The sequence below is a fragment of the Rhinatrema bivittatum genome, chromosome 2, assembly GCF_901001135.1.
Source record: "Rhinatrema bivittatum chromosome 2, aRhiBiv1.1, whole genome shotgun sequence".
Taxonomy (NCBI): Eukaryota; Metazoa; Chordata; class Amphibia; order Gymnophiona; family Rhinatrematidae; genus Rhinatrema; species Rhinatrema bivittatum.
The window spans coordinates 220,731,302-220,755,605 of NC_042616.1; the positions used below are offsets into that span (position 1 = coordinate 220,731,302).

Genomic DNA, 24,304 nt, shown 5'->3' on the forward strand with positions numbered 1-24,304 from the left:
ATGAATTCTTAGGATTGGTTTGATTAATCAAGTGCTTGGACCCAGTACAGGGAATATCACCAGCAAAGGAGCAAGTCATAGAATTCTATTGCTTTTTGTTTTAGTCTTTCTGGGCAAAGAATAGCCCATTTGTATAAAAAATCTGCATTATCTTGGTTTTAATGAAGCAAATATCATATGTTTAGTTATGGCCATAGCTTTTTATTAGCATTTGATCTAAAATAAAAAACGTTTATTGAATAGCTAACAAAGTCAACGTAAATCAGAAGGATTCTTTCGTTCCATTTCAGGAGCAGGATGTTGGCACATTGTTTTGATCTGAAGGAGAGCATGTCCAGTCTGTAGAGAATTTTTGGACTGTCACCAGTGCAAGTGAATGGTACAGCAAGACCTGGCTGGTGAACTAGCCACATCTATAAAAAAGAAAGAACAATCATCATACAGCAGCATGGACTGACTGCTGCATTATCAAAAGACAAAATTTACCCTGAAGTCCCTGAAAGGCTCGCTGTTCATCCAGAGAATGTAGCTAAGAGGTTTTTGAGCCTCCTAATAAAATGAGAAAATGCATGTGAACAGCATAGCACCTCAAAAGCTTTGTACAACAGTTTGGATTTTTCTCCTTGGAAAGTCCTTATTGTTACCTGGTGATGATTTGTCCAGAGCCTATCGTGCAAGTGTAATGCTTTTAACAAGACTGCAGTCTGTCAGTTGCCTGGTGACTCTGCAGTCCTCCCTTTGACTGCACGAAACACTGTAGTGGAAAGGCTGAGACTGGGCTGGAGCTAGCTGCAATTAGCCGTGTTCCTGGGATCAGTCATAGCTGGATCCCGAAGGGGGGGTTAATGTCCGAACCATCAGCATGAGCCCGTATTCAGTTTTCTTTATACACAAAATGGAATTATTGCAAGCTCTTTGTGGTTTATAATGGTAGCAAAAATAGCCGGTACTGATATTGACACTGTGCTGTTCACTTTTTATTGTTCTTCTTCCCATTGACCCGCCTTAAGATATTGAGTTGGTTCCTGCTGCATACAGTAATCTTTGAGTACCTCACTTGAAGGCAGTTGGAAGTGTTTGGGTTAGAAACAGTTCCTGTCACAGATAAAATATGCCACTTTTATTTGTGTGTGCACTCAAAGAGAAAATCTCTCGGGCTCCGTCCACTGTGAAAACATGGGACACCCAAGTTGAACTGAATTCTGAGTAGCACCACATGGAATTGCAGTGGTCTGTGACTACAAGGTTCACTGCTAGCAATCTGCAGAGAATGCTTTTGGAATCCACCTGAGCTTGCTGTTTTACTTTTTTTTTTTTTTTAAATAAGGAAGAGATGTTTCTTTTTTGAATAATTTTTTTTATACTAAGTTGAAGATTGGGTACATGTGATTGTGATTATAGCTTACTTAACCTTTATATTATATGACCTCTTCCATTCTCTTGGGATATTTTTTACCTTGGGCTTAAAAAGTTCAATATATATATATTTTGAAAGGAAGCTGGAGAATCATCTTTCAGTATACTTAATTGAATTCAGAGCTATCATATTGCAGTACTTATGTGGTATAACAAATGTTGCTAATAACAAATTGAAAGCTCAGTTCAAGAAGTGATTCAAGAAGAGAGTATTTGTTGCAACAATTGGGTTTTTGCTATAACAAAACCTCTTTATATAAAACATGTTAGTCCCTAGACCAGTTGTTATGCAAAAACCCCTCTCTGCTTTAATTAGTTTATAGTGCAGTAGCCTTCAGGCAGGGCTGGATTTAGGCAGAAGTAATATAGGCAACGTCCCTTGGGTGCCAAATTCTGAAGGTGTCCAAAAACTGGGACTCCCCCCACTATTCTCTAATTTTCAGGGGAAAATTCCCCCACACACTGAGTCCTCTGCCCATGGGCGCCATTATTTTAAATCTGACCCTGCCCTCAGGGTGTGTGCCCTGCCTCTGGGGTTCTTTTCCTAAATGGTAAAGTTATCCAGACAACTTTAGCTGAATATTCAGTGGCACACATCTTTTGGTGGATATATGCAGCTGAAGTTATCTGAGTAACTTGAACCTTGACAGGCAATATTCTGAATATAGCCAGTTAAGAAAAAAAGAATAATAATTGTTTTAAAAGCCTGTAAGGAGGACGATCCCCCAAAATAAGTTCAATAATGCTGGGGCTACAGGGCCGGTGCAAGGGTATTAGGTGCCCTAAGCTTATACTCGTCCTCTCAGCCTTACATGCCCCATGTACGATTATGCCTGCATGAAGCTTGCACTCAGTCTCATCATCGTTCATTAATATCACACTTTTCCAAGTGGAGAGTTCAAAGCATGTTAGAAGATTAAAGTTGCAAAGGGTATAGAGGGTTCAAATGACAGTGGCTACATAACAGATGAGAGTCAGAGATGCCCCCGACAGGATCGGAGAGTGAACTGACTGATGGACAAGATAATGGATACCACACTGTGGCCAGGCCAGTGCTAGGAGAATTAATCTCACCTTGTCCTGAAGGTGCCTTCTGGGCAGTTCTAGCAATGAGAAGAACTGGTGAGTACACATAGAGAGTGGCCTGGCGTTCCAGTCTATCGCAGAAGCATCGGGAGCCGATCTGACAGTGCCTGGCACCATGTGTTTAGACAGACAAATAGTCACAACCTAGTGAAACATGCCTAAAAATGCAGAGTTATGCCTTTTGGCCACCGAAATGCAAGGGATTGGTGCATGATAAGGGCTGAGCTGAGCCGCTGAGGTCCATGAAACTGAAAAGAGACACTGGAATGATTATATCGATTTCAAGGTAAGGAAAGGTGGTGGCCAAAACTGGAAGGATGCTAGCATGCACAGGAGGATCTACATCCAGTAGAAACGAGGAGGAGGAGATTATGCCGTGGTGCAGGTCATTAGTGAGATCTCGGCTGGAATACTGTGTGCTCCGTTCTGGAAGAGTGGAAGCAGTCCAGAAAAGGGACTATCAAAATGATGCAGACTCTGCAGAAGAAGTTCTTTGAGATGAGACTTAGAAATGTAAACGCGTATACTCTAGAGGAGAGGAGGGACAGGGGAGAGTTACTGGATTTAGAGGCCCCAGGATCTCTAGGCCCTGCAGCTGCCTCTCCTCCAGTATTAGATGGGCACCTACGACTGCTGCAGAAGCAGCAGCTGAGAGGAAGCTTCTCTCCTCCTCCTCCTCCTTCTGCTACAGAAAATTGGAAAACTAAAGGTGCTGAGCCAGAAAATTGAGCCAGAGACAGCAAAGTAATTCCATGGAGGGGAACAGCCCATATTTAAAATGCTGTCCTCGACTGATTCACTAGTGAGCACTGGGGCAGCCAGAATGAATGTCAGAGTGACTAGCATGAAATGTCAGAAGTCCAGCAGGATTACATTCAGCCATGTGGCCAGGATTGTCTGGCAGGCTGTGATGGTAGAATTAACTGGCAGCTGGGTCTGTCTGGCAGGCTGCAAGTAGTACTGTGTTAACTGGACGTCCTAGTGGAAACGCAAGGGTTCATATAGCCAGGTCAGTCTGGCAGGCTATGCAGGGGACCTAGGAGGCCCACTAGTAATGGTAATTACTTAAATCACGCTGGGATGGTAAAATCAAACTATCAGCTGCCTCTGCCTGACTGGCTGCAAATTCAAAAGTCACTAGAAGTCCTAGTGGAATCTCAGACATTTACATAGCCGGGTCCATCTGTCAGGCTGTGCAGGAGACCTGGGACGCAAGATTTCTGAAAATGAACATGGGACTATACTTCTGCTAAACAATGGAAAAACTGCTGCATAGGTGACAGCATTTCTCTTCTATGTTGGTTTCTAACACCTCCATATCAAGCTATGACAGCATCCACCCTACAATAGTTTATTTATTTCCATGGCACCTTGGTTTGACAGTGCATTTCTGTCATTATGCTCAAAATTAAAATATTATTTCACAATTATACAGGGGTAAGTAGTCTGAAATATATTTACTGCTCCAATGTTTGGGGGTTTTTTTTTTTACCTGGCAGTTTTCTTCTGCTGCTTTTGTGCTTCCAGTCTATCAGAATAAGACTGTTGGATTATGGTTTCATAAGCTTTCATTCACAACTACCCAGGGATTATTTTTCCCTGTTTTTATATACCCCATCCAAAACCAGCTCAGCCAGGGGCCACAGGCTGCTGCTCCTTCTGTGACGCAGGTAGGATGGATCTTAAGTCTGGCTACTAGATGTCACCGATGACCAGTGGCCGATTCCCTCCCAGCAGAGGCTGTGAGCACTGCCTCTATGGCAGTGACTCTCAACCACCGGTCCATGGACTAGCAGCAGTCTATGAGAGCTTTTCGCAGGTCCATGGAGTAGCAGTGACTTCTCAGACAGGGTAGCAACTGGCGAAGAGCAAAACAGAAGCACAGCAGATGGGGGGAGGTCCCAGGCCTTGCCAGCCAACGTAGATGTGGCTGAGGAGGAGGAGGAAGAGGAAGTGAGCAGCTTGGTCTTGAATGAGCCGTCCTTCCAATGCCACCGCCTGCACCAACACCTTTCCTTTGGCTGTACACTCTGTGCAGCAGCTGGGAAGCAGTCAGATGGGTAGAAAGGAGAGAGGACAGAGAAGGAAGTATGATGAGGGAGATAGTTTATGGGGGGGGGGGGGGAGTGAGGATTGGGGAGGGAAAGTTCCCAGGGAGAGGAGAAGAGAAAATGGTTGAGGGGTGGGTGGGGCAAAAGGACAAAAGTGCAGGGTGCAGACGCACCTCAGTCCATCTATTTGGTGACTGGGAAAGAGAGATCCATGGATTTAATTTAAAAAATAAAATGATACCTGAGGCTGCTGTAGGCAGCACTGCCGATGTGGCTGAGGGCTGGGTTGAGACTGGAGAAGACTCCTGAAGCACTCCACTCTGCAGCCACAAGGGGACTAACTCCCAACCCTGGCGCTTAAAGAATTTCCCCCAGCTACGGGTCAGCCGGTCTACACCAATTTAGAAAAGCTGCCAAACCGGTCCCTGTGAAGAAAAAGGTCTAATGCCCTAATGGCATTCCTAGACCCAGTCAGCCCGAGGAGTAAAGGCCTGGCCTGAGAATCAAACCCAGTGCCACCGAGCCAGAGCTTCAGCGCGAAGAGCTCTGGCAGTCCATGCTGCCTCCCGTGGAAATGCCACTGCTTGATGTGTCAGCCTGGCTTACCGGGGGATGCTGCTGCTGATGACTGGAACTCTTAAAGAACTAGCAAAGAAGAGAGAAAACAAATATAGTGGCTCGTTTTTGATTTTCTGAGCCACCCGAAAGACCTCAGCAATGTTAGAGTTCAGTGCATTCAGTGGGAGATACGTATGTATCCAGCTGAATTCCAGCTTTTACAGTTTGCATTCACACGTTCAAATGTAGTGTTATGCTCCCAGGAAGATCTTGATATGATCAATGCAGTTCTGTGATGATCCATCTGCACTCCAAGTTTGTGAGCCTAGGTCCCACAGGCTTCTTTCAGCCTTTCAGATCTGAGCATTTCAGCAGATGCAGTGAATCTGCGAGCCCTGTTCCGCCAAACAGCTGTTCTGCTCTACCACCCTTTCCCCAAGGATGAATAAGAAACGGAGGGTGGATTGTGTAAGCAGTTCTGAGGCAGCCTGCTGGACTGGAGTCACAGCTGGATTGGCAGGGGGGGGGGGGTGGCTGAGCACATCCCACACACCCCCCTAAGAAAACAGCACAGTTCTTGTAGGAGGCTGAATCCTGGACGGAAACCCAGGAGGATGGTAGGAGAGAAACGGGAGGGGAAGTGCAGCTCTTTGACAGGAAGAGAATGGCCTTTCGAGAGCCAGGAGGTTGCTTCTCCTTAGCTGATTGCAGGAAGGAAAATGGGAAAAGAGTGTTTCCTGTAGGAAAAAGAATGATAGAGCTTTAATTTACCCATGTTAGGAAATAAAAAACAAAAACGCTTGTGCCTCTACCAGATACACATCTGTATCCAGCTAAGTCCAGCCACAAGGAAGGTTCAGTTACTGCACTCTTTAGACTTTGTTTGTGACACTTTGATCATCAGTAAGGCTGTTAGATTTTTTTTTTTGGCATGATTTTTTTTCAGTCACATTTTTTTTTTTTTGGTATGCAAATTCAGCTTTATTCATTGTCTGTGCTTTTCTAGCATTCTAGCACTGCTCCCGTGGGCAGTCATCAGCTCTCTGTTGATTTGAAGATCATTTCGTACGCCTTTCTTAATAATGTAAAACCTAAAAGTGTTTTTTTTTCTTAACATGCAATGTCCTCTTTAAATATTGCTTGTCTAGCTTCATTTTTCAGTGCTCCACATAGGGCCACAGCTTGCGGACCTATAGGCATAAACTCACTTTGGGCGCACGCATTTACAGCTGCCCGTTAGCAGTGTGAGAAGATTTAGGCGCATACTTTCAAAAATCAAAAGCACGCACATAAATGGTATTGCCACCCCCTCCCCTCCCCTGAAATGCCTCTTTCAAGTATATGCAGAGGTCTGCATGAACCTAATGCTACAAAATAAAGACAGCGCCGCCCAGCATTGCTGACATACCAGGCTTCTCACCGTCGCTCTGCTCACTATTTTTAACATGGACAACGCACAGCTTTCACCAAAATCTTGCATGATAAAATTGTACCCTTTTCCATTAGTGATCTCCAGGCAGTTTGCTTTAATTACTCAGATACGTCTGAATCATTTTGAGCCTGTGGCACTCTTTCAGCTCCACCCACTGGTTGACTTTATTGCAGGCACAAAAAAAAAAAAAAAAAAGAGGAAGAGCTCTCCCTACCATTAAAGTGGTTAATCAGGTTTAAGGAACAGAATAGGAAACCTCTACCAAGAAGAATTTTCTCCTGTAATTACTTCTCATTTTCCCCAATGGCGTGCTTGGGACAGACATAAAGAATGGGGATAAGGCTAAGGGAAGGAGATGACCGGATGCCCAGTAAGGTACGTGGGTCACCCAGTAGGCAGGGCCGGACTGGGAAGGCCCAAGTGATTCTTATCTGTCGACCCTTACCGTGTGAATGTGTTATAAATATCTGCTCACACAGCGCCATCCGGAAACAGAAAAAATAGTCGATGTCTGGCTTCCACCATCCAGTGCGTTCAGAAACCATTTTAAGGTTAGGATAAGGGAGGACCATCTCCTGCCACCCTCTGTGTGCAACACTGTTGTCTGCTGGTAGCCCTCACTGCTCACAGTTAGTGACTTTCAAGTACTTCTGAAAGTAGGAAGTGTGTGTTTATAGAAAGTTCCTGATCTATAAAGGCAGAGCCTGAAAGGGAGGGATCTTATTACTTCTGATACCCGGCATCATTAAACGTTTCTTAACTTTATAAAGCTTATCACCTTTTCCCCATATTCTCCTGCCAGTTTTTCATTTAACTAAATTCACGCATTCATCCAGGGGCGAGGCAAGTATTTTGGAAGAAGAGAAAGTGCCGCAGCCCATCTCACTGGTTTTTTTTTTTTTTTTCCTAAGGAAACAAAAATCAATAACTCATTGGTCATGCAGACGGCAAGAGTTATACAGGCCCCTGACATGCGGAGGCTTAAATTTTATAACCACCAGATCTGATGCTGTCAAGCTGCTGGCTTCGGCGGCGCCAGCCATAATTACGGCAGATCACCTCTCACTGAGACCTGCCTCCTTTGACAAAGGTGACCATGGTGCTAGAATCTACTGAAGGTGGCAAAAAACAAAACAAAACCCTAGGGGGCGTTAATAATTCAAGCTGGCTTCCAGAGGATGACATGGACTTTTCAATCTCCGAGCTCTGCTGTCTGCCTGCGGCAGTGCATACCCGAGCACTCCCTTCTTCCTGGTTGGCACAGCGGGCACCTTACCTGGGAAGCATTTATCTCTGAAACGTAAGGGGCTGGTAACAGAGCCGAGAGTTGTTTCACGGTGTGATTATGGCAGGGCGACGGGTTCAGAGCGGGTGCTGCACATCTCTTATTTATGCAGAGATAATGCGCCCATGTGCTCCAGCATGTTCATTTTTATATCAGCACAGCCCGACACGTTTCAGGCAGGATTCTGTTATTTTGGGTTGAACAAAAAAATTCCTCGCGCTCGGGGGGGGGAGGAAAGGCTGTGTGCTACAGGTTAAACAGTGCCCGGGGCGAGTGTAACTGGTTCCCTTGAATGTGCAGGATATATCCGAAGAAGAGGTATCCCGCCTGTCTCCTTGTCACTGACATGAAATGTTGTCCTGGGCCCTGAGCAGGGTCGGGTTTCACGTTAGGCAGAGCAGGGCCATGTGCCTGGGGCGCCTGCTCCGTGCAGGGCACCGTAGGTTAAAAATGGGTAGCTTGGGGGGGTCTTCTGCATGCTGGTGAGTCACTCCAAAAATCACTCTTCTTCAGCGCCGTTGTTCAGAATAGACTCTTTTACTCAAAGAAAAACACAAGACCAAAACATCAGCGCACATAGGATAGTGCACCAATAGTGTAACACAAATCCTCAGCACTGAAAATCGAAAATCAGTCTCGTTCCACCTCTCCCTCAAACAGGCCCGTTCTTCAGGACAGGTCCCCTCTTCCTCCCTGGGACCTCCCAGTACCTCTTTGATACATGTAATCTGTTTCTCCAATGTCCTTGTCTCTTCCTCTCTCTCTCTCTCCTGTGAGTCTTGGGCTGATTTTAGCTGAAACAGTTTCTGACTCTGGTGAGCCTTCCCAGGCAGGCTACCTTTTCTCTCTGCACCTTCCAGTGCACAGATCCACCAAACTCTTCCATGATCTCCCTCTCTTCTGGACTCCCATGTACTTCCATCCCGGATTACTCTTCCACTCAGTCCTCTTGGAACCTCTCTTGGGAGGCAGATCCTAAGGAGCCCCTCAGTGGGAGAGGACGCCAAGGATAATTCTACTGCCCAGTCCTCCTACTCACATGGGAGCAGGGAGTTTTATACCACTACTTTACCCCACCCTCTGGGGAGTGGTGCTCCTCCTCAGCACACTGACACTAACTTGACATCACCAGGTCTGGTGAGTTCCCGGTTACACTGAGGGCACTCAGACCGGCTGAAGCAGAGGCGGTTCTATAATGAGGCAGGGTGAGGCGGCCGCCTCAGGCGGCAGAATTTTGAGGCGGCAGAAAATGCTCTCCTCCAAATGCCCCTGTGGCGTCTGCCTCTCACTGCCCTGCTATGGCGTCTGCCCGCCTGACTGTGCCTCCCACGCTGCACTCGTGTCTGCAAAGTAGTCCGCACGCTTGGAAAAAAAAAAAAAAAAAGGTGCAGCATCCCACGTCACCACGGCGCCGTGCAGACTCACCATTTTTTTTGTTGCCTCCCCCGTCCTTCTGCTTTGGAGCCTGGCTGAGCAAGGGGGGGGGGGGGTCTCCTTTGCCACATTTTCACTCTTCGGCTCGCTTGGTGGCCTGTGTGTGTTCAGAGCAGAGCTGCTTTCTAATATGCAGCCGGTTTGGTTCCCACACTGACGCTGTGACGCCTGTGCCGGTTGCCTCCTGCCTCTGCGGATCACAAAAATAAAAGTAAGCAAAAAAAAAAGAAAAATCCATCAACGCTGGCAAGGCTGAGCCTCAGTTCTGCATCTCCTCTGCCTCTGCTGCTTGATCACTTTTGCGGCCTGTGCTGCAGGTGAGGACGCGGATGCAAGGCCAGGCAAGAGGCGGGGGCGACTGCAGTAAAAAAGTAAAAGCCAATTGCCGATGGTCTGGGACTTCAGTGTGGGGACCCTGGGGCAGAAAGCCACAGCTGGTCTTCTGATCTGCTCCCCACCAGCTGCTGACCCACCCTGCCCTGCCCCAGACTCACGTCCCTGTGTGCATGTGCGCTGCCACTGCCTCGAAGTTGGCTCTCCCCCCCCCCCCCCCCCCATTTCATTACCCTCTGCTGTGCAGCAGATCCAACTTCGAGGCAACGGCAGGGTGGCGGCTGGTGGGGAGCAGACCATAAGATCTGTAATGCTGAATAGGCAGAGGCTGCTGCAGCCTGCAGGCCTCGCCTTTCGGTAGCAGCGCTGGAACCTCTTGAAGGCAGCAGCTTCTCCTCACTCCTGGAGAGAGAGGAAGATCGGTCGGGGGGGGGGGGGGATTGACAGTGACGAGAGAGAGACCAGCCTGAAGGGAGAGCATGATAGTGACTGGTGGAAGAGAGAGAGAGAGAGTCCAGTCTGGATGGCAGGAGATGACTGACTGAAAGAGACTGGTCTTGGGGGGAGGGGGGGGGGTGTGACAGTGACAAGAGAGAGACATCCCAACACGGCCTGAAAATATGTGGAAGCCCTGAGAGTGCCCGTGTGTGCGTGTCTGAGAGCCTGTTTCACGCATGCACACTTATGAATATGTCACACACACACAAGTATGTGTGTGAGGAAGCGTGACAAAGCCTGTGTATGTGTGTGAAAGAGGAGTGTGTGTGTGAGTATGGGTGTGTGTATGACAAAGAGTGTGTGAGAGATTCAACATGTGTAAATGTGTCTGAGAGAGAGGATAAAGTTTGTGTGTCTCTCTGCCTCTCCCCCAGTCTACAAAAATCTCAGAAACCGATGGAATATCATGCACTCAGGCTAGCGCACAGCTTAACCAGCGATTGGACGCAATGTTTTGGAGGCACTAGGCTAACACCGATGCAATAAGGGGATTAGCAAGTCCAAAACGCGTGTGGCTAATAGCGCTCATCACATGTAAATGCCATGCAGATGAGGCTATTAGCTATTACCCCCGATGCAAAAAATTGCCGTGCGCCCTACGCGCGCTTTTAAGCACAGTAAATTTAATGGCAGCCCCGGAGAAAGCAGCAACATGGAAAAAAAAAAGTCTTAATGGCAGCCAGCTTAGGAAAACAGAAGCTCAATTTACCAGCGTCTGTTTTACTAACCTGTGGCTGTGCGCACAATCACGTCTCTCGGGCCCCCAATGCACAGGAAGCACTAGGGATGCACGATGGATCCCTGGCGTGTCCTTTTTAGCGTGGCACCTCATTACCATACTGCATCGGGCGCCCAGAAGACGTATATGTGTGTGCACGTTAAAAAATAGGTACCCAGTTTGGAGGCACATTTTTACGCACAACTTTATTGCCTCGGCCCCCTCAGAGTGACTGGAAATGAAAACATCCCAGGTACGGGGTGAGATTTATTTTTGTAATCCTTCCGTTTTCATTATTGGGTGATCTTTGTTTCTGCTGTATGTCTTTTGGGTGTCTGGAGGGGACGGGTGCCATCTTATTCCTCGCCTCAGCAGGTTGCCTTGAGCCGCCCCTGAGCTGAAATCGCATGCTGCGTGCTTGTAAAGGGCAGGGTCATTTTTGAGGGGCTAAAAGGGGCACCCCCTTGCACTAAGGATGGATGAGATGTAAATCTAGGATTGCCATCTGGCTCCATGTCCTAAGGAACAGGCTAATCCAGTCCTGCACGGAATATAATATACACAAAAATCCAGCGCATCCACTGGATCACGGTATGAGTGCGCCTATTATTTCCTCATATGTGGAGACTCTCTTTGATACACTTAGCCTTATTCCATGCAAGGAGCTGCGTTTCTGATATTCTCCCACTGATTTACGGAAGACGATCAAAACTACACATCCCTGCATTAGGCGGACTAGGTGGCCGCCTAGGGCACCGGAAGGGAGCGGGGCACCGTAGTCGGACGCGAGGGTGGCATTTTTGAAAGCAGCGAACGAGGGTGAAGAGGCACGGAGCTGGGAAATGTCTTGGTGTATGAACAGAGCTTTTGAGGTTCAGGTCGGTGTGTGTGTGAGAGAGAGAGAGAGAGATCAGGTGATGCCGTTACGTTATCGCCGCCCCGGACGGCTGCAGACCCTTGCACTGGCACTGCCTGCATGCAGTAGGGTAAAAGCAGGACTGGGTTAGCCCGAACCGTGGGACATAAGCAAGGTGGCAACCCTGTTTTAATCCAGCCGTGACCCTGAAGGGAGATGTTAAAAAAGACAGTGATTGTAAAGCAGGGGAATGTGATGTTCCACTGCAGTAGGGAGTAGGTGCAAACCTAGATGTGCAGGTACTCTTCCTCCTCTCTTCCTTCCCCTCCTCCCCTTCGCATTCCCACCTAAACTTTCTTGCCTTCTCTTTCTCCTCCCTCAAGCCTGAAACACATGGGTTGTTTTTTTTTTTTTTTGTAAGTTTTTTTCTGATCAAAATAAGCAAATCACTGTCAGAAGGTAGAAGCCTAGCCTCTAATCTCCCGGACAGTGGCTCGGAGGTTTTGAGGCAGCACTGTCTGTTTCTTTCTCTGTTTACCCGTTTCCAGTGGTGACTGCAACCACCAAATCTCCCAACCTCTGGAACTAGGCCCGAGGCTGTTTTGGTTACATTGAAGTTCCTTGCTTTAGCTCTGCCAGATTTAAATGGTGACTTCACTAAGCAGTGAGCTAAAAAGGAGAAGGAGGGAGGGAGGGTAGTACAGGGATGGGGGGGAAGAGAGAGAGAGAGAGAGAAGGCCAGAGCATTACATCACCGTTTGGACTGGAATCAAATGGGAAGGATATGACTCACTTGGGCTAGTTAAGGTTTGGCTCAAGTTCTGCATACACTCACTCCAGCTCGCTCATGTTCTGCACTTCAGCAGGGAATTCAGGCTCAGTGATGTCCATGAGGTTTGTTGTGAATTTTCTAACTTTTCCTTTCAAATTTCTACTACCTATTACAGCCAGACATTTACTTTTAAATATTTCAGCACTCTTTTCTCCTTGAATACCACGTTTGGTTTTTTTTTGGGGGGGGGGTTTATTGTTGTTATTGCGCGCATGGGAGGATTTTTTTTTTTGGTTGTTTTTGGGGTTTTTTCACTTCGAGGAAGAGTTTGTTCTGGTAATGAGGCCACACCGCTCAGTGGGGCAAGCGACCGAGTCAAAACAAAAGGAGAAGCAGCAAAGAAGCGAGCCGGGCGCTGAGTGGCGGCGAAAGTTTGAGCTGCAGGGAGCGCTGCAGATCGGGGGGGAGCCGGGGGAGGGGGAGTCACAGCGCGGGAGCCAATGGGGCGGCCGCTGATGTAATGCAGGCGCTGCAGGGCACCGAAGTAACGTGAGAGCTGCTGGGGGGCGGGGGAAGGCGCGCAGGGTTGCAAAGCAATTTACCTGCTCTCGAGGGGCTTAAGGTTTATTATCCCGTGCAGCGACTGTGACTGGCTTCAGGCTGCAGGCTCGTAATTATTCGCAGGCTCCCCTTTTTATCTGTGATTATTAAGTAAAACTCTATTATGTTATTTGGCAAGGGATGGGGGGGGGAGAGAGAAATGACATTATCATCACAGCTGCAAATTATTTTCCTTGCGGGCTTTGTGCTGGAGATGGTTTGGCATTGGGTGCGCTGGTTCCCGAGGAGGCTCTTGAAGTAGGAATCGGTGAATGGGAAAGACAAGGCAGAAGAGGAGTAGTTCAAATGCTGTCTGGCCAGCTGGGCGGTGGTACTTTAAGATCCCTCTGTTATGAAATCGCTTTCTGTAAAATAAAATAAATCATTTGACACGGTCATTTAACTCGGCTGCTGAATCGTGATCTGTGCCCTGGCGCCGTTTTATTCATGCGAGATGTGTTTGCCTCTGGGAATTTTTGCTCCTCTTTTAGATTCCACGTTTGCAGGCCATTGGATCAAAGCCTTTTTTTTTTTTTTTTTTTTGCCCACGCAAACGTACAGATCCAAGGCAAAACACCACGCACTGTATCCTGGAGTACAGAGAGCATCAACCGGTGTGGCTACACGTAGTCATCTATAGCACGGTGTACTTCTTCCGTGCTCATCATGCAACAGATACCACAGTAAATAAAAGGCACACAAAATGCTATTACAATCAATACTTTACTGCATGGCCGATCCTCATTAGGATATGTAAATATTAGCAAAAATGGATTTATCAAATATTGTACGGTTATCAGCAGTAAAAAAAAATAAGTGTGCAAACCCCCCCAACGGATTCTGCAGTACATTTATTGCACTGATTGTACCGTGGTACAATGTATTTAGGATTAGTTACATCTTGTGGTCCCTTTGATTGGATCAGCAGAAGGGCTTTCCAAATATTATTTCCATGATGGTTCCCCCTTCTACAGATTCGACTTTGTATTCAGGCCACACATATATTAGACAATATTCTGTGAATGTATTTTTTTTACATTTGATGGTCACTCACTATTAAGTATAAAATTGTTTTGGCTTATCATCAGCATCAGTAAATATTGGAAGTGGGGGATGTATGTTGGAGTATGTGAATGGTTACAAGTAGCCCAACTATCCATTACAAATATTGTTGTCACTCTCCGGTTCATATTTAGTTGTATTTTTTATGTGCTATTGCAGCAACAAGAGGCATTTAAAACATCCCTTTTATACAGTTTATCTACATTGTATTAAAAATGCACAAAAACAGACAGCTTCCAAGATAGGCATGTACTCAGAATTAGTGTCCCAAAAGGAGGTGTTACATAACTATTGGGCCTTTGACCCTGTTAGACATTAAGTTTAATTTGATAATCTAATGCCTGACCTCAGAAGCAAACTGTAAAACATTTTCTTTCTTTATCTTTTGTAAAGAAAAAAAAAAAGAAAGAGAGAATTCTTTTAAATTTGTAAAGTAACAAAAGTTTGTCACGAACATTGTGGGAATAACTTTATCTGAATGGGGAGTAGCTGGTTTGTACGGCATTTAGTGGTGATTAATATTCATTACAGCAGCCAATATGATGGGCACCGGTCAATTCAAGCATTCTAGTCTGATTTATAATGAACATTGACATCTATGTACCAAAAGAAAATGCTTAATATACTCAACAAGGAGGCTGATGTATTAAGATTTTTTTTTTACTCTGTGAAAATAGCACATGCTACTTTTCTACTGGGACTTATATGCCAATAAGCCAGATGGAAACATAGTAATGGTAATTTTGATATCAGCGCGCAGGCGCACATGTAGCGCACATGCCAGCTCTTGCTAAAGGACAGGGTCATATAACATACGCGCATGTATGTGCATGGCATAAAATAGGCTGTACGTGCGTACATGTGCGTACAATTTTATATGGACACGTGCACGCAAATGCCACCTCTACCACATAAGTGGGGGGATTTTAGTAGAAACGCACATTGGCGCAAGTACCAGTTTCCCCAGTTCATTCCCAGTTCGCCCAGGTAAAGGCAGGACTTCCTACCCCCGCCCCCTAGTTAATTAGCCTCCCTTTTACCCTATTAGCCCTGACCCTTAAAACCCCGCTGATTAGCCTAGTTTTTTTTTTTTTTTTAGGAACTACATGCCATCCATAGCAGAAGTAAATGTACGTGGTGGGGACCCTGGCACGAGCTTGTGCGCGTAAGTATTTACGCGCTGGTTTCACTCATAAATCCTGGAACACATATTGCCCCTTGTTCGGAAAAAAAAGTTTTGTGCGAGAACCGGGAGATACACACATACGCGGGCGCCTTTTAAAATCCATGCGGCGGGCACCAGCCCAACATTTGCGCATCTCTGCCAACTTCGGTGCGAGCCGGGCTTTTCAAATTCACCCCAATGCGTGCAGTTTTTCTACAGGAAAGTTCCCAAAAACCTTAACTGCATCTCACTGAGCTGTAGCTGAAGCTCTTGCAAACACAGGTTTGTGATGCTGGTTGCATGCATGCCTTTACTATGTGCTACTGTTTAATGAGCTGCTTTGCAGATTTTGCATCTCAACTACTCATTAACTTAATTTAAATTTATTTATTCTTTTTATATACCGTCGTTCCAGCGAATGATCACAATGGTTTACATAAATTGCATATAAGTACAGTGTAATATCGCAAGATTTACATATGAATTAAAGAAGAAATAATTGTTAAGTAACGGTTATAATATTAATATGTTCAATAACATTAGTTAGAGGATGCAGCACAATTCATTAGGTATAAGAGATTTTGTTAAAGTGTTCAAAAAGGATGGGAAGAGGTTCTGATATATTAGAGTATAAATCTATAACCAGTGTAAAGATAAATGATTTATGTTAATGTAAATACAGTTTTGTAAGCCTAAAATTGAAAATTTACAATTTGAGAAACTGAAACATTTTGCAAAGTCAGCTTCACGCATTTTGCAAAGTCAGCTTCACGCATTAAAATATTGCGCACTATTTGACATTTTTGCATGCAAAACGGACTTTGCTAACTTTTCTCACTTTAGTACATCATATTCAAAGCATGACTGCTCCCCTGGAAAAGGGTGGATGTAAGCAGGACCCGTCCCTGCCGAGTTCAGTTCCCTTTCTTCTCCTTCTCAGGACAGTGTTAAGAGTCTTGACTTATTACATGCAATGACTACAGCCTGTGCTCTCCATCAGTGCATGGTGCGGGGATTCATTTTTTTTATCTTTGTTTTTCCTTTGAAAGCTGTAGACTTGTGACAATCTTTTTACATATTTTCTGGCATGCTACCTTACTAAAGCCCACATCTTATTCATCCAGATCGCAGATACCAGTACGCCTTTCTTTCCATTTTGTATTCAAATGGGGAGCACCTCTATTCAAACAGTTTGCAGTCTATTAGCGTTTTCCCTTTTATGAAAGCCTCTTGTACTTTAGAGTTCTTTCCACAAGGGATTCCTCAGGTAAGAAAGCGTTAACTTGATTGTAAAATATATACTAGATGTCCTGGGGTTGGACTATGCATGGTAATTAGATTCAGACAAAATCCTTAAAAGCTTTTTCTCCTATTAACCTTACTGATTGTTAAAACTTGGACCTTGGAAATAAAGGGACATGATTTTGTCCCTTGACATTTTAGCAAGTACATTTACACACACAAGGAAGTGTGTGTGTGTGTCAATGTACTTCCCTATATTGTGTCTATTCCAGGTACTGTAAAATCAGCCTGAACAATATTTATTACAATACGCTGGTGGCTGGTACTTACACCATCTGCCTGTTGTTGCCACTGGGTTTTACCAGGGAGCCTCAAGTCTACACAGATATTTCAAGCTTAGGCAGTCAAGCAACCTTGTAATCCCATTAACTCTGAAATGAACTACCTTTCATGTTTACTGAGCTGCAGAGACTTCAAAAAATACAGGCAGAGGAGAGCAACCTTCTACTATATCAAAGTTACTTTATTATTATTGTTATTACTTTCTTCAATTTTCAAATAATCTATTCTTTTTATTTGTTTTTGCACTTAATTTTAAATTAATTTATTTTTATTAATGTTTATGTATGTTATATTTGTAAACCGCCTAGACCTACCAAAATTGTATAGGCAATATAGAAAAGATTTTACATAAATAAATAAATAAATAAATAGATAAATAAATAAATTCAGTTTAGATGAGTAGAATGTAAACGAAAAGAGAGCATGGGGGAGAGTGTGATGAGGATGGGCGGCGATCTAGTGAGTCCACGGGCCAGCTTTAGCACTGTCTGCCTGGCGTGCTCCTGCAAGGAACATTTTTGCACAGGGCTAAAATTAACACCTGCCATGGTATTTATGAGCTATTTTTTCATTACTAGGAATGGGAAGGATTTTGGTTACCTATAATGTACTATGTACAAGCAGTATCTCAAAGGACAGAGGGTACAGAATTAGTGTTCAGGATTCATCCCATTCTAGGAATCTGGTTGTTCTTTTTTGCTCTGAAATCTATTGTGGACAGCCCTTGGGATTTTTAGTAATGTCTATTACAAAAGGAGATCCAGGGAGTCCGAATTTGGTTATTTGTTTTGTTGGCAGGAGTGATTAAAACGTTTATTGCCATATAAGTCCTGTGGAAAACAGGACACTTCGAAGGTCGTGATCTTCTTTATTGTACCTTGATGCTGTCCTGCATTAACTTTCAGGCCCTCATGGGTCATTAGAAGAAGAGAACATATGAGGCCTCAAAAGTCAATGTATGACAGCATTATGTATAGGCAGCCTGTTAAAACAGATCACAACTTGCAGAATACCCATTGTTGTAACGAACTGCTGTTCTCAGGAAATCTACAAAGGCCAATGGTTTTCAGTGTCCTATTATGGAACATATTTAAAGTAGCCGGGATCGTAGTAATGGCATTTCCAGCACCCACAAATTTACTTCCTCCACACACCTGTATGAACCTCTGAGGTGGAAGAAACACTTTTTGTAAGTTGATCAAAGAGCCTTGTTTATGCAAGATAATGTAATAGTATATCCAAGATCCTTGCAGTGACAAAACAAATGTATCTCTCTAATGGCTTTAATTATAAACAGTGCTCTTTTGGCAGATCCAAAATTAGTGCCCGATAAATGGGGCCCTTCATGTGCTACTGTTTGCAGATTTGTTTGGTAATGCGCCTTGGACTAGGTGTGGGGAGCCTGATGTTAGGCACGGCAAGGGCAAATTTGGCTTGCAGACCTGGATAATACTGGTCAAAGTCCTGGGTCTGTGAGGTGTAGTTAGTGGCCTGAATCTGTAGCTATTTTAACTATTTTCTTAAAACAAAAAGCACATTTTCTGTTAAGTGAATTGAACGTAAGCTGCTGTTGTTTTAAGGATATAGTGTATGATAGCCAAGGTGTGGCTCAGTGGGCCCGGAGTAAAGGTTTTCTACCCAGAGCAGCCCTCGATTCAAGTCCCGCCAGCAGCAGGGCACCTAGCAGGCAGGGGACTCCTTATCTGACAGCCTTCACTAGTGCAGACTTTAAAACACCTCCAGGTTTATCCAAATATCTGAACCAAATTTTTTCAGTCTGGCAGGCTACTCAGAGGATCTAGGAAGCCGGATGTTTGGCCATGGCCACTCTGCTGGCTATTTAGATTATTATAGAGCCTTGGGGTTAGTAATGGGAAAGGTGGGTGCTGGAGAGAACTAAGGGTAGATTTTGAATGCTGTTCTACTCAGGAAAAGGTGAAATGCAAAAGAGAAAGACAATAAGACTCTATCCTGGATAAGAAGAAATCTTGCAGGCAGTCACACTTGCAGCTGAGATATCTCTTATGCAGTGTGGACAGAATAACTGGGCAGACTGGATTTGCTTATTTAATATTTATTTATTGAAAAATTCTTTTAACCCGAATATTCCGTTTGGGAGTTCACAACGACCAAAAATTGCATACACGGTTCTCATAAAATAAAAATAAAATACAATCAAACTAAATGATGCAGAAACGTTTAAAAAAACAAAATACAGTAGACCCCTTGTTAAGTTTAAAAAGCCAGTTTGAATAAATATGTCTTTAGTGCCTTCTTAAATGTTCTTGAAGACGCAGCCGTACGTATCGATGCTGGCAGGCTATTCCGTAAGCGTGGGCCGGCCGCAGAGAACGCTCTCTTCCTGGCAATCTCTAGTCTTGGTATTTTTACCGTCACTATCTCCAGCAGGTTTTTGTCCACTGATCTCAGAATGCAGGCGGGTTTATAAAGTCTGAGCGTTGAGGCCAACCAGGTAGCAGATTCATTGTTTAGCAATTTGTATATCATGCTAAGAGCTTTGATTTTTTGACCTCCAGACGACGGGCAATCAATGTAAGTTCATAAAGGGTGGGCCAGACGTTTTTCTGCCGTCATTTTCTATGTTACTAATTAATGCTGCATTGTAAGGAGGCCTCCTTGGATCTAGTGTGTTACACACAGCGTTACTTTACAGTCACATGTACCCGTTAATCGTTTCCTGACGCGCATTATTCTATCGGGTGTATGTGCGTGCGCCCTCGTGTGTGTGTGTATGAGAAATGACATTATACATGAAACAGAATCTAATCCGATTGATAATTATTGATGGGCCCTGAAGATCAAGAAAGACTCCTAAAATTGGATTTACTTTTTGCACTGGGTGCCAGAGGAAAATAGTCACGTGGAGTTCGATATTCGAAAGCCATTTAGATGGATAACTGAAAAGTTATCCTTCTAAATAGCTAAGGCGGCATATTTAAAGTCTTATCCTGCTAAACGAGTTATTCTGCTAGAATTTAGCTGGATAAGTCGGGGGGGCCTTCTGGGGGCAGGCGGGAGATGTTTCGGGGGAGGAACGGAGTTAGCCAGTTAACCTATGCGGCTAATTCTGGTCGTACTGCTGACCTATCCTAAAGTTAGCCGAATAGACATATCCGGCTAACTTTAAGATAGTTAGCTAGATTCAGTGGTGTGACCGCGTCGCTGAATGTACCCTGCTAGTTAGCCAGCTAACTAGGCGAGCCGCTCAGCAGCTGAATATTGCCCCCCAGGAGCTTATCCTTCTGATTCAGAAATGAACATCACCAAATGTTTGCATAATTCCAGTTCCTCACTAGCAGTCACTTTAATTTTCTGCCTGTGTTCTCAGTCCGCCCCACACCTGTCTTTTCTCTGCTTATCTGCTTCTTCACTGTTTCATTACACATGTTCCCGTAACCATGCTAAGGCATCACTATTTGAAGGGATTACTGTTATTTTTGTTTTGTTAAAAAATGCATTATTTTGGCTTTTGCACACCACTGAAAATTTGCCTTGGGCACCGTGAGATATGATTTGCATGGCAAATTGCTTGTGATTAGCGTGCATTGCAGCAACCAATGGTGGGCACCGGTCAAGTTCCAATGTTATATTTCAATTTACAGTGATTGTTGGCATCATGCACCTGACAAGGTATAACTGCACCCCGAAAGATGAAATCCATGTGCGTGCTGTAGGTCCATGTCTAATTATCATCCTCCCCATATCTTAAGGACACTTACGCACAAGTTACTTTTTTCTTGTTTTTTTTCCCTCCACTTTTAGTTTCAAGGTGGACGCCAAGGCAGAAGGTGATCACGGTTCCCCTAGTCAGGTTATCCAGTGCCAGCCTGTACCCCTTCACTGGTGCTTCAACCTGTTTCTGTCATCTCTATCCCTCCCCACCCCCACCCCCAGAAAATCTAATAACATTATTTTTTTTCCACATAACAAATGAAAAGCAGCATTTATTTTTTAATGTTAGCTCTTATTATGCTGCTCTCCAGAAAGTAGTGTGGGTGCCATGTTAGTTCACTTGAATGCTCTTTCGAATTCTGACCTGGAGAGTCAAGATATATATATACATACATATATATTTTTATATATTTAACCTTTATATCTGCACTATCCTTAAAGGCTTTAGAGTTCCTTAAGAAGATTTATTTTGTTAAATATTCTGAGCTGGAGGCATTGGTTACCCTTACAGCTCTTATGCATTTGTTCAGAAAGTGTCAGGACTTCTTCATAATCTCTCCATGAACTTTTGATTCTTTTTTTTTCCACGCAATAGCGTTAAGTAACATAACCTGCGGACTTTTAGAGAGATTGCAGTGATATCTCATATTTCAAAAGCTGTAATACTTAGCGCAGAGGGAATTCCTGCTCAATTGGAACAATTGCTTTTCTAAATAGAAGGTCACTCGAGTTTCTGACCTCGCAGCCCTGACATACCTGGAGGGGAGCAAGCAGGAAGTGCAAAGCATAGGAACGGTTACATTGCACTTCTGGGGTGAGGGGGCAAAGACCTGCGCCTTAATGAGGAAGAGAGAATTAGAAGTTATTTGACTTCAAGAAGCCTCAGAAATTAAATGCCACCAAAAGGGCTTTAACACTCTTTCTGGTGCTGTAAAGTAACTATTTACATGTAAAAAAATATTTCACAGAGTGCACATCATGGATTACTCCACTGTCATTTGAATTCTGACCTGAAGAAGAGAGTATTAACTCTCGAAAGCTAGTCAAGAAATGTATTAAGTTAGTAGAATAGAAAGGTATCACCTTCACTATCTATCTATCGGGCCGATACAGTAAAAGTCACGTGATTCAGGAGTGAAGAATATGCTAATGAGGGCCCGCGTTAAAAAGAGCCGCTAGGGACACAAGCGCGTCCCTAACGCCTCCTTTTTGACAGGAGCGGCGGCTGTCAGCGGGTTTGACAGCTGACGCTCAATTTTGCCGGCGTCGGTTCTCGAACCCGCTGACAGCCACGGGTTCGTAAAACGGACGCCGGCAAAATTGAGTGTCTGTCTTCTGACCCGTGGGCTGATTTCAAATTTTTTTTTTTTTAATTTTTTTTGTTTTTGGAGCCTCCGACTTAATATCGTTATGATATTAAGTCAGAGGGTGTACAGAAAAGCAGTTTTTTCTGCTTTTCTGTACACTTCCCCTGCGCCAGCAGAAATTAACGCCAGCCTTTGGGTAGGCGTTAATTCTTGAAATTAAAATGTGCGGCTTGGCTGCACATTTTACTTTCTGTATCGCTCGGGAATAACTAATAAGCCATCAATATGCATTTGCATGTTGCGGGTGCTGTTAGTTTCGGGGGGGTTGGGCACACGTTTTTGATGCGCTATTACCCCTTATTGTATAAGGGGTAAAGCTAGCGTGTCGAAAACGCACGTCCAAACGCGGGCTAACGCTGCGCTCCGCACTGTATTGTATCGGCCCGTATGTTTTTATTTTTTTTCTGTCCATGAAATTGCATGTGTGACTGCTTTCTTTATGTAGTGCAGACTTATAGTTGCTTTCTGCAGAAAGTCACAAAACTTCATGCAGTCCACACTATAAAGAAGGCAATACATCAAAGGTTCGAGCAGTTTTTGATGAGATAGCAGTATTTTAATTTGCACTACTGTTTCAGTTTCGAGGGAACACCTTGCCCAGGGCACTTTATAAGAGTACTAACGTCTCAACAAAGTGTGTTCAGATCTAGAAGTAAAGTCAGATCCTAGTTTCCATACTTTTGTCTTGTACAGAATATCCTTGTCTTATTTTTTTTTTTTTTTGGGGGGGGGGGGGGGGGGGGGAGGATTGTTTGAGGTGTCCTGTCAATATTGATTAAGAAATTGGTAGTACATCAGGGAATTACTTTAACCACTGTGATATTTTTTTCACAAAATAATTTTTATTGGCAAGAGGTAGTTGTACATACAGCATCTCCAACATACATTGCAAACATACACATAGAATTAACTTACTAGCAGGCCGATACATTAAGGAGCGGTAGGAAGAGCTGCGTTAGTGCCGGGCGCACTCGCGTTTGCCGCACGCTCAGTCCGGCTCACCTACCGCTCGATACTTTATTAAAATCGCATGCAAATGCAAGCCGCGTCCGTGAAGCGTCCGTGAAGCGTTAGGCCCGCGCAACCCATTTTACTGTATAGGCACTTTATACAGCGCCTATACAGTATCCTGGGTGCGCTGGAACCTGTCATTTCAAATGACAGGCACCAGGAAGTGGATCCCAACTTTAACCAAAGAAAACCTAAAAACCTAAAATCCCTTCCTCCCGAAGCGACTGGACATGTAAAATATGTGAATAAGTGTAACCAACTTACTTTTTGTTTCTTTTTCAGCCCTTTCAGCCTTCTCTGCCGTCCTCCGGAGGGGGCAGCCGGCGGCGAAAGCGGCCCCCGCCGGCGAAGACGGACGAATGCACGCCCGTAGTGCACGGACGGGCGTGCGTGACATACGCCGTGACGTCACGGCATGCGCTTCGCTGGCTAGAGCGCCCAAATTGACGGGCGCTCAAGCCAATGAAAGCACATGAACGCGCGTGCGTGACGTCACGGCGTATGTCACGCACGCCCGTCCATGTGCTTTCATTGGTTTGAGCGCCCGTGCACTATGGGCGTGCGTTTGTCTGTCTTCGCCGGCGGGAGCGCTGGAAGCCGCTTTCGCCGTCGGCTGCCCCCGCCGGCTGCCCCCTCCGGAGGACGGCAGAGAAGGCTGAAAGGGCTGAAAAAGAAACAAAAAGTAAGTTGGTTACACTTATTCACATATTTTACATGTCGAGTCGCTTCGGGAGGAGGGGATTTTAGGTTTTACATATTTTACATGTCCAGTCGCTTCGGGAGGAGGGGATTTTAGGTTTTACATATTTTACATGTCCAGTCGCTTCGGGAGGAGGGGATTTTAGGTTTTTAGGTTTTCTTTTGGGAGAAAGTTTGCCGTCTACCCTTACCCTTGCCTCTAACGCGGGGGTAGGGGTAGGCGGTAAATTAGCAGGTTAAACGCGCGGCTAAACTCTAGGTTAAAAAGGCGATAGTCAGGGCGCGCGTTACTGAATGGGGGGGAATAGCTAATCCGATCGTTTACATCTCATATACATGCCGCAGGCGGAAGGGGTTACTCGTTGATTTAAAGAGACGGTAAGAATGTGTTAAAGGGGATAGTGAATCGCGGGTTGGACTAACGCGGCCAAATTGTGAGTAGAAGGCGGGTTAGAAGCAGGGTAACCGCGGCCGCACTTTACTGTATTGACCTGATAATTATAACTAGCTTTACTTTTCTGACAGTGCAACTCATTACTTTCTACAGGGCCAATGTAATGAAGTGTGAGCGGCAAATCTTACCGCTGTATCTGGAGTAAAACTTTATTTTTTTAGCCAGTACATTAAGAACTGCCCTGAATTTCAGCACACAGTTTTAACAGCTCCCTTATTACATCAGGCCCT

The 24,304-nt window shown here is 44.9% G+C and overlaps 1 protein-coding gene and 1 long non-coding RNA gene across 7 annotated transcripts in view; one reads left to right on the plus strand and one right to left on the minus strand.

The window, feature by feature from the left end:
• The window catches only part of CREB5 (cAMP responsive element binding protein 5), an 881,413-nt gene that overhangs the window by 610,000 nt on the left and 247,109 nt on the right, over window positions 1-24,304 (plus strand). For 3 of the 6 annotated variants that reach the window (XM_029589189.1, XM_029589192.1, XM_029589193.1), the window contains one exon: window positions 15,201-15,266. The exons of 1 other annotated variant lie outside the window; for it this stretch is intronic. In XM_029589189.1, the coding sequence (XP_029445049.1) occupies window positions 15,201-15,266 (66 nt within the window). Of the gene's footprint in view, window positions 1-12,452; window positions 12,562-15,200; window positions 15,267-24,304 lie in introns of those variants that run through there. 2 more of the 6 variants (XM_029589194.1, XM_029589195.1) reach the window with 2 other exon arrangements.
• Window positions 275-12,858, minus strand: LOC115084388. The gene is made up of 3 exons (XR_003854541.1): window positions 12,461-12,858; window positions 9,254-9,452; window positions 275-413 (listed from the first exon to the last, which is right to left on the minus strand). It is a non-coding gene; the product is annotated as an uncharacterized LOC115084388 (long non-coding RNA).